This window comes from Hoplias malabaricus, chromosome 3 (assembly GCF_029633855.1).
Source record: "Hoplias malabaricus isolate fHopMal1 chromosome 3, fHopMal1.hap1, whole genome shotgun sequence".
NCBI classification, from domain to species: Eukaryota; Metazoa; Chordata; class Actinopteri; order Characiformes; family Erythrinidae; genus Hoplias; species Hoplias malabaricus.
Genome location: NC_089802.1, coordinates 43,042,534 through 43,059,564, shown reverse-complemented (window position 1 = coordinate 43,059,564; position 17,031 = coordinate 43,042,534). Strand labels below are relative to the sequence as shown.

General features: G+C 38.7%; 1 protein-coding gene across 1 annotated transcript in view; it reads left to right on the top strand.

The window, feature by feature from the left end:
• The window catches only part of cacna2d2a (calcium channel, voltage-dependent, alpha 2/delta subunit 2a), a 275,566-nt gene extending 261,203 nt beyond the window's left edge, over positions 1 to 14,363 (top strand). Inside the window, exons 24-38 of the mRNA XM_066664996.1 lie at positions 658 to 755; positions 1,744 to 1,834; positions 2,260 to 2,322; positions 2,440 to 2,543; positions 2,999 to 3,097; positions 4,026 to 4,120; positions 5,286 to 5,330; positions 6,181 to 6,252; positions 6,342 to 6,494; positions 6,576 to 6,628; positions 6,944 to 6,999; positions 7,366 to 7,489; positions 9,072 to 9,181; positions 9,601 to 9,683; positions 10,740 to 14,363. Coding sequence (XP_066521093.1) covers positions 658 to 755; positions 1,744 to 1,834; positions 2,260 to 2,322; positions 2,440 to 2,543; positions 2,999 to 3,097; positions 4,026 to 4,120; positions 5,286 to 5,330; positions 6,181 to 6,252; positions 6,342 to 6,494; positions 6,576 to 6,628; positions 6,944 to 6,999; positions 7,366 to 7,489; positions 9,072 to 9,181; positions 9,601 to 9,683; positions 10,740 to 10,862 — 1,369 coding nt within the window. The 3' untranslated portion in view covers positions 10,863 to 14,363. The remainder of the gene's footprint in view (positions 1 to 657; positions 756 to 1,743; positions 1,835 to 2,259; positions 2,323 to 2,439; positions 2,544 to 2,998; positions 3,098 to 4,025; positions 4,121 to 5,285; positions 5,331 to 6,180; positions 6,253 to 6,341; positions 6,495 to 6,575; positions 6,629 to 6,943; positions 7,000 to 7,365; positions 7,490 to 9,071; positions 9,182 to 9,600; positions 9,684 to 10,739) is intronic.
• Positions 14,364 to 17,031: the final 2,668 nt, after the last annotated feature.

The following is a 17,031-nucleotide window of genomic DNA, read 5'->3' as shown; positions in this document are numbered from 1 at the left end:
CTTGTGTTTTGAAAATGTTATGGTTGAATCTTTAACATGTGATGTGTAATACATAAAATAAATCTTGATAATCTATGGGTTAAAACTTGTAATTTCAGGCTGTAGTGTCTTGTCTTGAGAAACCGATAATGGACAGATATGGTCAGATGTATTTTGTAGGTGTTAAAATACACTCATTTGCCACTTTATTAGGAAAACTACACTATTATCCTTGTGACTGTAGACTTTCAGCTTGAACGAGTCCAGTCGCTCTCACAGGACAGTTCTCATTAATAGCATCCACAGAATCGCTGCTTACATTATGTTTTTCCCTTGCACCATCCTGTGTGAACTCTAGAGATGTCTGCATATCTCAGCGGTTTCTGAAACACTTAAATTTTACACCAACAACCATGCCACAGTGGACCACATCTTCTCCATTCTGATGACTGATGTGAGCATTATTGAATCTTACCCTAGCACTATGACCGACTGATGATGGCAGGACTGAATTGGTTAAGGCGTGCTTCCCGTAAAGTGGCCAGTGAGTGTACCATACGCCTAAAACTGTCAGTATGCATCTAAATCCATTGCTAAATGGTCTCAAACATCAGTGTACTGTTATAGGAGAGAATGCTGCATGTGTTTTGACTGTAAAGTAATCTGTGTGCTTCTTAGGGAATACTGCAAAGACCTGGAGCTGTCCAATAACAACACTGAGTTCCTTCACAACTTCATCGCTCTGATGGAGAAAGTCACACCAGACTCCAAACAATGTGAGACCTCCACAGCACTTTTATAACAGCGGTTCTCTGACATTTAGAACAAATACCACCTGTTATCCAACCAAAACCCCAAGCACCACCTATAAGTCATAGCACAGAAACACACACACACACACACACAGTTTTTAAACTGCAGTGGCAGTATTCTTTATTCTTGTGGCCTCTATTCTTCTGACCTTTAAATCTGTGTTGTCCCACGTGGTATCTTTTTCATGTAAATCACCTGACAATTTAGATTTTCAATTATTCATTAATATGCTGATGCTTGGGGCACCACCGTTTTAGACTGACGTTGTCTCTCTCTGTACTCGTTTCAGATTAAATCACAATGATAACATTCCTTATTTAAAACTTAAGACCTAAGTGCGTAAACCTTTAGAGCAGGTCACAGTGATGCTGTTAAAGTCCCAAATGTTATAGCACAAGTTAATTTCAGCAAAAAGATTTTTCAAAAATAATAAAACTACAAAACAATCTACCAAAACTAACTCAGTGTTTCTACATTTATTCCATTCTATCAGCTCCACTAACCATACAGCAGCACTTTATGGTTCAAGAGTTCCAGACTGTACTCCATCTGTTGCTCTGTTTACTCTGTTAGCCCTCTACAGGACCACCAGCGAGCAGGTATTATTTGGGGGGTAAAGCACTGGTAGAGTGACACTGATGTGGTGATGGCGTAATTGTCTGTGTTGTGCTGGCACCAATGGTCAGTAGAGCTGAAGGAATGGACAGTGAGTGTAGAAACAAGTTAATTTATTGTTCAGTTTATTAGCTTTTCAGTAACATTTTTTCTTCATTACTTAATAATATATGACGCTGCACTTGAAAATAATGGCTTAGGCCCTGGAGAAGCAGACCACGAATTAAATGACTATGAAAAGTTAACCTCAACATCCAGTGCACCACACTCAAGCAGCTAAGTGACAGCTTCATTCAGAAGCTTCATTGATTTAAAGTGATTGTGTGTGTAACTAAGGTGACAACTTCCTGCTGCACAACCTGATCCTGGACACGGGCATCATCAGACAGCTGGTGGACAAAGTGTGGAAAACAAAAGACCTGAACACGTAAGTGCACTACATGCCCTCCGTTATACAGACACCTCTTTATATTGGCTGTGCACTCTGTCTGTTTGTGTTCTTCTACACGTGTGTTGTATCCAATAATGTTGTGGTAGCAGCAATATGAAAAAAAGCTTGGTAGCTCCATATGTTTGGAGGAAACCCAGCTAAAAGATGGAATTTACATTGACCAAAATGGTTAAAAAATAAAGCCAGGTGCTTTGTTAGCACACTTAAAGATGAATCTAAGCACATTTGCCTCTGCACCTGTGTGTATTGTACGTACCCCAATGACCCTCGTGTACAGATAGATGTTACTAAGGTTTTAAAGTTAATACTGTTGCATATTTTATGGTTAGAACTTTTGAAACTAGGCTTTATTTTGCTTTATTTGTTTACACTTCTGTCTTTTGTTTGCTCTCTTTGTACAGATATGGATTTTTGGCCGTCTTTGCAGCAACAGATGGAGGCATCACTCGTATTTTTCCAAATAAGTGAGTCTGTTTTTGTTTTTTGTTTCATTATCTTCATGTTTTATAAGTTAGATAAAAGACAATGTATTGAAATGTAGGAGGTGCTAAAGTGTGTGTGTGTGTGTGTGTGTGTGTCAGGGCTGCCGAAACCTGGGAGGAGGATCCAGAACCATTTAATGCCAGTTATTACCGCCGTAGCCTGGATAACAAAGGCTATATCTTCAGAGCGCCATATCGTAGCCGTAAGTGGCATTTTGTTTCTCATATTTTTAATTTTGCCTCTATGCTCCTGTGTAACAAAGGGTTAAATATAACCAGGTCTTACTCTGAGCCAGGTTAAAAAAGCAATTCCTCATTTTAACGCCAAATAGTAGCAAACAGTATGAAAGTGGCTTCTTAGAAAAATCAAAAGTCTAAAATATTTTCTAGCCCCTATATGTTTACTCTCTGTAGACCAGGTCCCCTACCATTGGGTGTGGCCTTGTTTACAATAGGTTTAGTACTGTCCCTGTCACTAGATGTCAGAATAATATATAAACGCTGTTTCATAATGAGAAGAGTCATTGGGAAGGTTTTGAGACTGATTGTTCCTTTAACCATAAAACATCCACATGTTTTTAAAGCTCTCACATGCCAACTATGTCTGGGTTTCAGGGTCCAGCCTGAAACTAAATAAACTATTATTGTGTTTGTGCAGCAAACAGTCTCCTGCAGGACCAAGAGAATGACACCATTGGCATCTTGGTCAGTACGGCAGTGGAGATCACACATGGGTCCAGAACCATCAAACCAGCAGGTAACTTCAGAGCTTTTGGTTTTGGTATAATGCTTAAAAATAAACATTGGCATTATATGGTCATAAAATAACTCAGCTAACCTGTAAACACTAACTGTAGATTTATTCTGACCATCTCTTACTACATCAGAACAGATCAGTTCTTAACAATCTGTATTAATACTTCATTTTTACAATTCTTGAGCTGTAGCCAAAACAGATCAAATGTTGTCAAGTTAAATTAGAGCTACACTGTACCTGGATGGTTTCAGCTTTAGCTTCAGTAAAAACATGGCAGGTCCTGGATACCACGAACAACAGGCAGACAATATAATATCCATAAACCCACTTCATGACAGTGATGGTGACACCAGTGCTCCTTTTTTTCTCACTGAAATTTTGAGAAGCAGCCAACATCGATATAAACGATATATCACCTAGCAGCAGCTCCACATGGCACTAATAGAAATGTGTATAAATTAAGTTTAGTTTAATGTTCTGGGGAAGCAACTTTTAGTTATATATACGCTCGATACGTCAGGGATATTGGTGAAATCGCTCCACAAAATACTAACACAAATGTGTAGAAAAGGATATAATGTGAGAATGGATTAGAATGGATTAACCATTCACTGTGGATTACCATTCGATTTATCTCTCTTCACCTTGACCCTTCGGTCATGTTTTGCCTCAGTGAAATTACAGACCACCACCTCTCTCACCACAGGAGGAGGATTTCTTTTTTCCTCTTGGATCCATTAGTATGTGGACGGTATCCTTAATCCTAGCATTGGGGCCAAGGTGTTATCTGTAGAAGAATTCAATGATAGAACAGCCTTGTAATAATCCTGTTGGGTTTGGTTACTTTATCATAGGTGTCTTGATCTCCTAGCCTCACTGATTCTTCTCTCTCTCTCTCTCTCTCTCTCTCTCTCTCACTCACTCTCAGTGGTGGGTGTAAAGTTGGACCTTGAGGCATGGACTTCTAAATTTAAGATTCTTGCCAGCAACTACACAGATGGAAGCCGGCAGGGCCCTCAAATGGTAAAACACACACACACACACAAACTTACATTATTCCTGTTACAACATATCATCACTGCGTAAACAATATCACCACAATTCTAACTTAAATAGAGAAAAATAGTAAATAAATCTCCTTAGTTTTCATTCATTCATTCATTGTCTGTAACCCTTATCCAGTTCAGGGACACGGTGGGTCCAGAACCTACCTGGAATCATTGGGCGCAAGGCAGGAATACACCCTGGAGGGGGTGCCAGTCCTTCACAGGGCAACACACACACACATTCACTCACACCTACGGACACTTTTGAGTCCCCAATCCACCTAACAACGTGTGTTTTTGGACTGTGGGAGGAAACCGGAGCACCCGGAGGAACCCCACGCAGACACAGGGAGAACACACCACACTCCTCACAGACAGTCATCCAGAGCAGGACTTGAACCCACAACCTCCAGGTCCCTGGAGCTGTGTGACTGCGACACCTACCTGCTGCACCACCGTGCCGCCCTCCTTACTTTTCAAAGAAAGTTAATTAAACAAGACTAATGTTTTTTGGTGATTTGAATTAGATAATCATGAGGAAATTATTATGATAGTAGAAATTTGTATTTTATACTATATTTGAAACATATAGAGAAGGGGGACCTCCAAAATGGCACAATTGTTGGTCCCATCATAGCTAAAAATAACTGGTTTGTGTTGGAAGGACAACACACCCTCCTTCCCATCACTCAGCACAATGCAGTGATTTTCACCGGAGCGGGTCTTGAATGGGACCCTCTTGTGTTAGGTTTGCTAAGTTTAACCAAAAGTTGTCAGCATACCTACTTGTCTATTACAGTGCCAGGATGAAGTGGATACAGAAAATAAATGAATGAACAGATCAGTGGGTAACAGTCACAGCTGGTTGATATCAAAGGGATTTTCTTTGGTTTTTTGACATATTTGCAAAATGTGGAGTGAAGTAGTGGAGGACACTGATGAATGAAAACAGACACACAATACCGCAATGTAATTTCAACCTGAAAGAACATCACAGAACACAAAGTATTAAATATTAAACACTAGTTTTAGGCCTTAAAGCCCAACTAAAGCATTAACTAAATGTCTTTCTGGATTATTATGGAGAATATTAAAGGAAAAGCATGAGTATTATGTGCATTATGTGTTTTTTTTTTCTTCAGTGTGGACCTACCAGTGGCTGTGAGATGGATTGTGAGGCCCATGAGGTAAAACATTGTTCTAATTTGGAAGCTAAATACTGCAAAATATTAGTACTTGCATCCCCATCACTAGGCATTTAAATGCAATCTTATCGAATAGACATTATGTTTGTAATAGTTTAATTTTGATTAAAGAAACTACCATCACAATCACCATTTAATGACTATTGACAACCTCCCAAAAATGATGCTTTTAAACTGACAAATTCTCAGGTCCACCTTTAAAATGTACAGAATACTGTCAATTTAAATTTAAGTTTCAAAATATGTACAAGCCATATTATATTCTTAATAATGAAACATACAGATAATAAGCATGGTGCTTGTATACAATTATATATAATACAAATAAATACAATAATAGGGTAACTGTTTATTTTTTTTTCCTTAAAAAGTAGTAGATGTGTTGTGAATGAGTGTGAAGAACAAAGTTTGTTTCCAGTTATTCTCTTGATCATATGAATTTCTTAAATCAACAGCACACTTGATTTAACATAAATAATGTATTATTATTATTATTATTGATTAACCTCTGTAACACTGGGTATTTGATGATAACCTCAAATAATACTGTTTTGTTTTATGTATTGGTTTGTTTTATTTATTTATTTATTTATTTTTAATTTTCTTGCCTGTTTGTTTTGTTTTATGTTTGTTTGTTTGTTTGTTTGTTTTGGTGTTGGGGGGAATGAGCAAATAAAATATTCTACCTTAGATGAATAGCTTTTTTAAAAAGTATTTTTCAGAGTACTGCATACTAATAATCACTTTAATTTCTATATTAATAAGTGAATAAATATATAATGATAAGAATGCTGATAAAACATTCCTGTTATTTGTCTCTTTGGCTGAGCAGGACTTGCTGTGTTACCTGATAGATGACGGTGGTTTCCTCATAATGTCCAATCAGATCAATGATGTGAACAAGGTCAGGACCCCTTTAACTTTCTAAAGGAGCTGTACAAAGTGTGCTCTTAGATTGCTGCCTGAGTGTATTCTGTCTTTTCTATTCCACAGATCGGCATGTTTTTCAGTGACGTGGACCCTGCTCTGATGTACATGCTTTATAACAACTCTTTCTATTATCGCAAACAATCACTGGATTACCAGTCAGTGTGTGAACCTGTTCCCAGCAGCAACACAGGGGCAGGTCCTCGAGGAGTGTTTGTGGTGAGTTCAATATTTGAGCTTAGTAATGAATGGATGCACGTTTGGACACGTGTAATATGAGTTTACTCTCTTTTCTTCCAGCCCACTATTGCAGACTTACTAAACGTGGCCTGGTGGACATCAGCAGCTGCCTGGTAAGAGAACAACACTCCAATGGGCTTCGCTCATAGATTTCTTCTGAAATTAATTATATTAATGTACATCCCCCCTTTGCACTGGGCATTGTTACCTTAGATTCACGTGAAGCTGCTTCAGGGTGTCCCATTTTATTTCAAGCTTTGGACATAGATAATAGTATATATCCTGCTCCATTAGTATATATCCTGCTCCATTTCTATCTATTCGCCAAAAGAGAATCGACACCTTGAACCACACTAGCAGGACTGTGTTGATGCTTTAATGATGTACATTTTTGCATCATTTACAACTGATCTTGACTTGTTCTGCAGGTCTATCTTCCAGCAGATGCTTTATGGCTTTGCCTACCACAGCTGGTTCACAACAGGTATGTGCATTTGATAACACACAGAAGCCCTGTCCAGAATAAGCTCATGTTTCTGCATTAACTAGACTGATGCTTGTGCACTGACACTGAGAAATCTGGAGTCACCTGCTTGTTATTTTGTATGCGGTAATAACCTATAAAGTTTTTTAATTTAACTTATAATGTTTTTTTAATTTTTTTAAATGTTCAAGAATTTTATGAAGAGAAATTTGCAAGCATTTCAACACCACCTGCGGAAAGATAGCCCACTCTGCAACTTATTAAAGTTACATTTAAATTATACATTTAATTAGATAGCATTAAATTGAATGTGTACTTACTGTGATAAGTGTCTTATAAAGTCATATGTGTTGTTTGTGAATACAGATGAAGTGGATGCGGAGAGTATGGACTCCAGAGAAACCAGCTGTGTGACCATGCAGACCCAGTTCTACTTTGGAGATGTGTCCAATGGCTACAGCATGGTGCAGGACTGTGACAACTGCTCCAGGTCAGATTTGATTAGTGATTTTACCACTGAAAGGTTACAAAGTATCCTCAATCTGTTGCTTCCTATAGAAATGTGTATAATAAAATCTTGTATATATTTAAGTCTAATTAAAAGACTAGCCAAACCAGACTAATTTTTGGTTTAAGAATTTCGCCTATTTTTTAGAACCTGATGAAATTGTGCAATGACTCAGAGGCAGCCTTTGATCACACTGCAGTGAAAGTGTCATTGTTCTTATGTAAGCCTTTGGTGAAAATTACTCTAAACTTACACAGATTTCAATAAATGCTTATTCCAGCAAGCATCACTTATCTTACAGAGAACAAGTTAGAACATGTCTGTGGGCTATACAAAACATGTTCATAATGTACTTTGCACAAAATCACTCTCCCAAAAAGAGATCTCAACAGTTCTATTCTTGCCAGTTTCAGTCCCATTCAGAATGAGCCGTTTAAGGGCTCTGTCATGTTTATGCAATACAGCTGTTGCTGGCCACGCCCCACCCAACCAATATTTAAGCAGGTGAGGGGTAGTGCCAGTGTGGTTCTATGCTATGAGCCATCGAAACGGCTCATAGATGCATATTTTTCCTGACACCAAAATATTTCCACTGACACATAAAAAACGAATGGATGGTTTTTTTATTCACGCTTGGAGTGTTTATAGGAGCATTAGAGACCAAAATGGAAATACAAAAACACACAAAAAGTTTCACATAATATGAGTTTCACATAATATGTCCCCTTTAATATTTTCTGGATAAAACGGATTAAAGCACCCTTTCTAACAACTGACTGGAAAAATTGCCTTTATAGATGCTTGTGTAGGTTTATGTCAGTTTTCCTTAAAGAGGTGTCCTGTAGTTTCATGAATAAACATCTACAGTACAGTGTAACTCAGTGTTCAGAACTGAACTTTGACTGGTTTTGAAGAAACGGAACAACACAATATGATTTCATGATTTCACCATTAAAGTTTTGCCACCTGAAGGCACATAATACCTATGATATATTTAGGGGTATCCAGAGCATTAAGCCTTTACCTGGAAAATGTGTTTCTTTAAATGATGAGTCTCAATGCAGAATGCTTTGCAGAATATCACTAGGAATAATAACTGTTCAGCAAAACAGCCCATAGTGTTTTACCATATTGTCACCTTCAGAAAGAACCTCGTATATCAGAGTTTCTTTAAGTCGTTCTAAGTCAGAACATGGCATTGTGTAAAAAATGAATGAAGAATGCCTCAGTACAAATGTTCCAAATAATGTAAAGTTGGCATGAATTTTTGAGGAATGCTTTAGAACCATGGAAGCTCTTAATCATTTTGTTGGTAAAAGGATGCCTCTGGAGCATCTGCCAAATGTCAAACATGTAAATATAAAGTCAAAGCCAAACCTAACCGTGCAAAGGATCATTTCATGTGAGATCACACCAGTACACTCTGTGTGGTTGTACTCAGCTATTGTGTCCAGCTATCGGTTTGTCATGACCTGCAGTGTTGCAAACACCCATCCAGGTAACAGTGCAGAAGTGCTTAAACTTGTAAATGTTTCATTATAACCAGAATGTCCATATTCCACAGGTTAATCCACGCCAAGAGAATAAATAACACCAACTTGCTGTTTGTGGTGGCTGAGAAGCTTCCCTGCAACACCTGCAATATAGAGAAGCTCTCTCAGGATGAGGTAGAATGTATCCTTCCGCAAATCATCTGGGTCTATATGATTTCTCCAATTTTTCAGGTATTTTTTTAAAGACTGAAAAGCAACGAGTCATTTTCACCACCAAAAAGTAGCAAACAAAATTTGTGAAAGTGATATAATTTTTACATTTTTTGTATAATGTGCAATTGACGTATAATGTGAAATGAAAATCGAGCAGGCCCCCCAAATAAAGGCAGCCACATTTCAAAACGGCTTTGTACCTAATCTCTGACACATCCAGGCCACTAGGAGTCAGTATAATGGATGTTTCATTATGTGAAGAAGAACCATTAGAGAAAATAACTGGTTGCTGCTTGAAGGTAATCAAATTTTCCTCCAGTGGATTAAACTGAAGCTTAGATCTAAAGACCCTTTTTGAAGAAAACATCTTTAACAACCTTCATTCAGTCAAAGAAGAAGATCCCTGTAAGAACATGCCACCACCGCGGTATAGAAAAGGACCCTCCACCTGTTTTGATTACAATATTGCAGTACGTATCCATGCACACATATCTACACATACACAGTAAGACCACCTGTATTATTTGACTGGAATACTTTGGTGGAAATGTAATTTACACAGTTTGTCACATACCCTAGATGTAGTTATTTAGACAAGACGTGTCTTTATTTTGTGTCTTTAATTAACTATGGAGAAAAAAGCCTAAGGTTGCTAAGACTAGATGTCAATAGACACCAACGTTTTTTAAGAAATCCATGCCCAAAAATGAATTCTCACAGCATACATCTGATGATAAGCACAGGCACCACTCAAACTCATCCTAAACATTTTGAACAGTGATTTGTCTCACTGTAACTTGTTGACGTGGTTTATGTTCACAGTGACGTTTCATTCACTTTTATAGTTCAGAGTCATACTGCCTCCTAAACCCCATCAACAAATCTGAGATATGACGCCTGATCAATTATCTTTAGGAGAAGTTGGAGTTGTGTTTGTGATATAGAACCACCCAGAATGTAATGAATGTTTGGTCCAGATGTGGCCCACAGCTGCGGTTTTCTTATGGCCTTCATATGGGTGAGTCTGGCTGCCTGAATTAAGCCACAGGTCTTCTTATATGGCCCAGATATCAGATGTGTTAATACATAACACAGGTGCTAACCCAAGCCAAGCCCATGTCTGGCCCACACAATATTTGCCAAAACGTTGCCACACAATAAGTTCCAAAAGTGAGCCAGATTCGCCTCAAATCTGTCTGCTATCTGAGTAATTATCCGGCCTCCTTGAATACTCGAGGTTGAATGAAATCAGTGTTTCAACATTGGCTCTAAATCCTTCTTAAATTACTTAAGCAAATGAGGGACAAGGCTCCTTTAACATCCCAAGGAATGTTGGATGACCATGTGTCTGGACATAAAATGGACCATAACTCAGGACTTTTCTCACTCACGCACATTCACTTCAAGTTAAGAATCATTTGTCAATGAGATGCCCATGTCTTCGTAGAAATACAAACGTCAATCCTGGAAGACCCATGTAGTGCTGTTGAATCCCATAATGGTCCTTCTTTTTTCTTTTCTTTTAGGAAAACACAACAGACTGTGGGCGAGGACATTCCTTCCGTCCATCCATCCGCACTTTACTCCTCCTCCAGCTCCTTCTCCTCTGTCTGGTGGCACACCCCTACGTCCTACCTTTCTCCCTTTAACTCCCCCCTTGCTTCTCTCCCTCTCCTCTCAGTAATTCTGCATTTCTCCGTTATCTCCCCTCGCTCTAGTCATAGGTATCAAAGGGACTTCCTGCTGCCCTTACAACGGAAGCCCAGCATACTGCTTCATCCACTTAGCTTCACAGGTTGTTGCTTAGTGACCGTTGCAGAACTTTTTTCGTCTCCTGCCAATCAGCAGCTTTTTTTGTGGGAGGAGCTAGAAGTCTCTTTCGAGGAAGAGGAAGCTGAGGAAGTCAATGAGGAATGAATTCGACCGTGGAGCCGCGGCGGGAGACAAAAGACGAGCGTCTAGAACCAACGGACGAAACTGTGGCAGTGTGGAAAGAAAAAAAAATGGAATGTTCCCTCGCTGTGTAACCTGCCATTACGGACACAGTGGGGGAGTATGTTTCTGTCAGACTCTGCCTTTTACGGTTCAAATCATCCTCCTCATCTTCATCTTCATCTCCCAGGCCCGTGACTCCGGTCTCGATGGTCTGCCGCTTGCCTAATTTGACATGGGGCTACAGAACCTTCTGCCATTTTCTAGCAACCAGTAACAAGATCACAGAACTTTAATCAGCTAATGAAAAAAAAATATATATATATACAAGTAACAACCTGTGAGTATTTAAATCATACCTCCATTCATTAGGATATAACCAGAGAGGGAAGATGATAGATGTTACTTATGAAAAATAATATGATTTTGTTTATTTATGCACTATATCTACTTCTTGCCAAAATGAGATAGACTTGTTGCGTGGTCTTATTTTTCTAGCCAAATTAGGACGAGGAGGAAAAAACTGGGGGAAATGACTCCCATAGTAGAACAAGCAAGTACAGTTAGGAGGAATGAAAGACCTCGCTGAGACCAGGCCTGTATTTCAATTCGCCTCATTTGCATTTCTTTTCTGTAGTCATAAGGGCTTCATTAGACACATCTTTCAGCTGGAGTGGTCAGTTTAAGTAGATTCTAATGGTTACGGTTATAAACTTCACTTTAGGTGATGTCTTTTTAACTTGGAGACGAATTGGAATATGGCTGGCTTGGGCTCCGATATCACCTGTCTGAGTTCTCCATACGGCTGTACTGCGTGTTGAGGGAGGCCATGCTTATTGACCCCCAATGCTTTACAGCAGTCACTTACCCTGTCGGCTGCTGGATCTGGCTGATGATCAGTCAGAGAATCTTAATGCGATGAAAACATCACCGTTTTGCCATCCAGTGTTAGTCTTGTCATTAAAGCACATTTATATGTATCCACTGCTTTAGTTTCTAAGGAGGTTCCGTTTTGGGAAGTGGACATTCTCACATATCCATATGTTATTATGTTGACATCGCCATAAGTAATGTTGGTTAGAGCCTAGATCATCTCATATCTTGCTTTCCCTTCTGTTTTTGTGCCTTGATGCACGTTTGTGTTGAAGGTTGTCTGTCAGAATCACTGCTGAGTAAATTCATCACTTTGTGAAGGTTCTCTCCACTGAGACTTTTTTTTTGGGCCTTAGAGTTATTTCTTTCTTTTAAAAGCATCTTTATCGCTTGTAGGGCTTGAGCCTTTGGACGGACTGAAGGTGAACTATGTAAAAGAAAGACCAGGCTGATCTATATGAATATATCCTGGTTTGGAATGTTTTTTATTTTATTTATTTTTTGCCATATCCTTCAGACTATTGTTCTGGAGACCTTCTGTTAATGCAGATGTTTCTTATTTTGCCCCTTTAAGAGAATCTCACAAGATATTTGAAGGCGTCTTTACAAACGATTCTAATTTATACGGGGGACATGTTGTTTCTTGATGATCTTGAAGTGCGTCTGGTGTCCATTTCTTTAGACTTACCACAGAGGCAATCATTATTGTGCTGCGCACTGGTGAAAGTAATGTAATTCACTGTGGAGTCTTCTCTTTAACTCTCTACACAACGCTGTGACTGTTTAGGACTTTTCAGATTGAACCATTGATTTGTTTTAATTATTTTTATTTTTTACAAGTCTTTTGGGTTTTGATGACCTTAAGAATGGCCAGAATCCATCGCGGGCTCCAGTAAAGAGCTTCACAGGTCATTATGCTCTTTGTGTGCACTTTGTATGTGTTGTCTGCTTCCAATGCAGCACATTTGTGGCAGTCCATGCTGCAAACAGCTGGAAAATAGATGACTTTGTTCAAGAAAAAGAAAAAAAGCCTCCTGGTTGTATCGTCATTGTCAGTGAGGAGGAGTGTGCAGTGTGTCCCGTTTTTTGCAGGTGCAAGAAGAATGTTACACATGTGTTTGTCAAATTCAGCTTGCAGAGCTTTTTTGCCTTTGTACTTTAGAACTAAAACTCTCCCTGTATCTTTCATCTCACCCTTTCACCCTGTGATTGCTCTCCCTTTCTTTTTTTTTCTACGTTTCGTTTTTTCTACTTCCTGTCCTTTGTCTTTCTTCACTCTTTGCATTTTCATCCAGGGAAACCTTTTAGAAACGTGGGTTTGAGGAGTTTGAGTGTTAAAGCAGTGTCCTGCATGAGTGGATGTATGAGACCTTGGGAGTTGCGCACTTGAGGGATAACGTACATTCTCGAGAGGGCTCATTAGATTATTAATGTATATCAAAATCACAGTTTGTGAGAGATATTTAAATTTTTAACCTTAATTACAGCCCACATTATAATATTTGTGATAATATACTGAATAAATGAATTAGACCAATCAAGCAACCAAGCGGCCATGCGCTGTGTCATCACAACCATGAAAACATGGCGGTAAATGATCAGTGTTGCTCACCCAAACCTGGAAGAGAAAATATTCTGTTCATTTTGGGCAAAATAACAGGCCAGGACCGTGTCTGTTTTAATTGCAATTTACATGAGCAATAAACCAAAAACTAAACAATTTGAGTGATTTTTTTAAATAAGATTTACAGTTTTATATACAGTATAGCTCACATAAAAATAGCAAACTGCACTGTATTCTCTGAATGAACCACTTTCTGCTCCATAGAGCATGTTCCCTACATGGAGGCATCCATGCTTAACATTTTGTTTGGATTAGTTTGGAATCTCTGAATCATCCAGGCCTATAGGTGTCAGTATCATGGTTCTCTCAAAATTTCTGAAAGCATCATTAGAGGAAATGACAGATTGCTCTTCTAAATTGCAGAAAAAATAATGTTCTGAAATATTACTTAAATATCCTCAAATCTCTCAAATCCCTTTTCCTTATTCTTACGAGAAATACGTCATCTCATCAACAGCGTACGTCCTGAGGTCAATAATGTGCATGTTTTTCACTGATGCTAATGCTGCGTGCTGTCATACAGAGTCCTTGGCTGTTAATTCCTGCTCTTGGTTCCAGTCTGGCTCATTATCATTATTTTTGGAAAACATTAGCATTGCATCACAGTCAGCATTAATCCGTTTCATCACCACAAAGGGTGACCGCTGTAGGGGCTAACACAGCTGATAGGACATATGTACTGGAGTGGGTGGTCTGCATACTTGAGCAAGAATTCCATATTCACCTACAGAAACCGCTAGAGCTGTGTACATCTCTAGAACATTAAGCATGAACACACACATTAGCCACTATATCCAGAACAGCCACTGTGCACTTATACTGTTAATGTACACTTTATTGCCTGCTGGTCCCTTTTCACTTTTCACCCGTTAAAACTAAGACTAAACTCGTGTCTGGGAAAGTCCATTCCCACCAGGTAGAGGGAAAACTAGCTTATATTTATTTCTTCTCTTTCCCTGGAAGTAAGGAGTTGGTGTGTTCTCCCTGTGTCTGCGTGGGTTTCCTCTGGGTGCTCCGGTTTCCTCCCACGGTCAAAAAACACACGTTGGTAGGTGGATTGGCATCTCAAAAGTGTTCATAGGTGTGTGTGTGTTGCCCTGTGAAGGACTGGCGACCCCTCCAGGGTGTATTCCTGCCTTGCACCCAATGATTCCAGGTAGGCTCTGGACCCACCGCGACCCTGAACTGGATAAGCGGTTACAGATAATGAATGAATGTTCCTGGAAGTAGTAGTATCTCAAAGCAAAATTTTGTGTAATGTTTTTGCATAAAAATATTGAGTATTACAAAGTAGTTCACTAACACTGTCAATTAATTCATGTTCAAAATATTCAATTGCTGTGCCACAATAATGATTTATGTACATGCTATCACAAATTTGTCTTAATACACAAATATAATACTATAATTCCAAAATAACATTGCCATACTAGAAATTTAATAAGTCAGAATGTTAGAATCATTTTTAATACAAGTCAAATTTTTGAGAAAACAGAATGCCTTTATTGACCACTGTGAACGCAGAGGAATTTGTTCTCTGCATTTAGCCCAATCTGGGCAGTGAAACACACATTTAAACACACACTAATGAACACTAGATGGCAGTGAGCACATGTCTGGAGCGGTGGGCAGTTGGAGGTTAGGTGCCTTGCTCAGGGCATCGAACTGGCAACCTTCTGGTTACAAGCCCAGTTCCCTAACCACCAGGCCACAGCTGCATGATAAATGATAAGTCATCATACTATATAGTCTGGTGTATGTTTGTTGTCCACCTCAGTGGTGGGAATGGATTTCCAAACATTAGCCATTATTTTATGAAGAAAAGCCCCTTTTCTTAAAACGCACCATACACATAGTACTCGAACACCTGAAACACACCCAGTCGGGTGGTGTCCTTCACTCCATAAGCCAAGGACACTGGCTGTTTTTCTGGCTACTGTACATTAGCCGAGTAAATAAAACAGATGTGTGTCCACGCGTGAACAGTAAATGCACAACTGTCGTGTCAAAATCTGTTACCTGAAAACACGTACCTCTCCTTCTGCTTCAAAAACCATGGAACAAATCTCCAAAAAAAATAATAATCATAATAAAACCCATGCCCAAAAGTCTTTAATGCTAAAATTGTTTTCAATTTTGAATTTCCTGTTTCATCACTGATTGATGCTGCAGTTTCATTTTACCATCTGTTGTTTCTGGATTTAAAAAAATAATACAAATTATATATATATAGTTTAAATGTAAAGTTAAATATACACATTTTAATTCCAACTTCCACCTTGAGGTAAATTGGAAACTTCAGATCAGTATGAGCAGGTCAAATTTACTACAGAAAACAGCAAAAGGCCACATGAAACCTTTGGATTCAAGCCACATTTTTAGTTGATTTTAAATCTGATTCAATTCTGATCTCTGAACATACGACAGAGGGTGGAGTTCCGTGCCTTCCTGCCCTCAGTGTACTCTCACCTGCGTTGTTCATGTTACAACCAACGTGGGTGAGCTATAAAACGCTACTACAATCAGACTCTACATATGAGATTTGATTGGTTAGAAATGTAATATGTAGGACACTAAAAATCTAAAAATCAGGTTTAAGAAACAAGTCTGAATTGCCCTGCAGTGTGAACAGACTCTTAGAGATAAAATGTAACAGTGGCACCATTTAATTTGGAACAGGAAATTCTAATTACAAGCCAACTTCGAGAACGTTTGCCTCAATTTATTTTCAGAAAAGTGAATGTTAAGGTGTCCTAATGTCAGAGTCGAGCACAGGGCCGCTTTAAGTGATGGTAACACATTTTGGCAAGACACTGAGTTTAAAACATGAGTGTGTCTGTCTGTCACAATTCAGATTAACACTGGATCAAAGGTCCTTGTTATTTCAGTGGTCCTATTTTTTATTTTCGTTAAAAGGTGTATTTAAAAAAAAAAGTGATAAAAGCTGGAAGTAGTTTGGGAAGTGGAGCTGTTCCACTTCCTTAGCAACAGCGGAATAGGTGCGTTTCCATGGGAGAGACGTGTGTGTATGTGATTCTGTAGTCCTTAGTCTGGTGCTCTGTGACAAATGTGTGAAAAAAAAAAATAATATAAAATGAAAACAAATCCGTAATAAGGTGAAACTGAATTTAACATTAAGTGAGGTTTTAAAAAAATTACATTACCAACTAAAAAAAAAACTAGGATTACAGTACTGCTGATAATCATCATGAGTATGAGGTCTGATATCAAAGTGGGACTTTATTTTGTTCGTTTGTTGGATTGTGTGTGGGGAGCGAAATGCTCTGGTTCTCTGGACACTGGGTCTGTGTTGCTCCATTCTTTTGTACAGTAACTTAAAACAAAACAAAAAAAACAATGAGGGAAAACATTTGTAAAATATTGTGTCT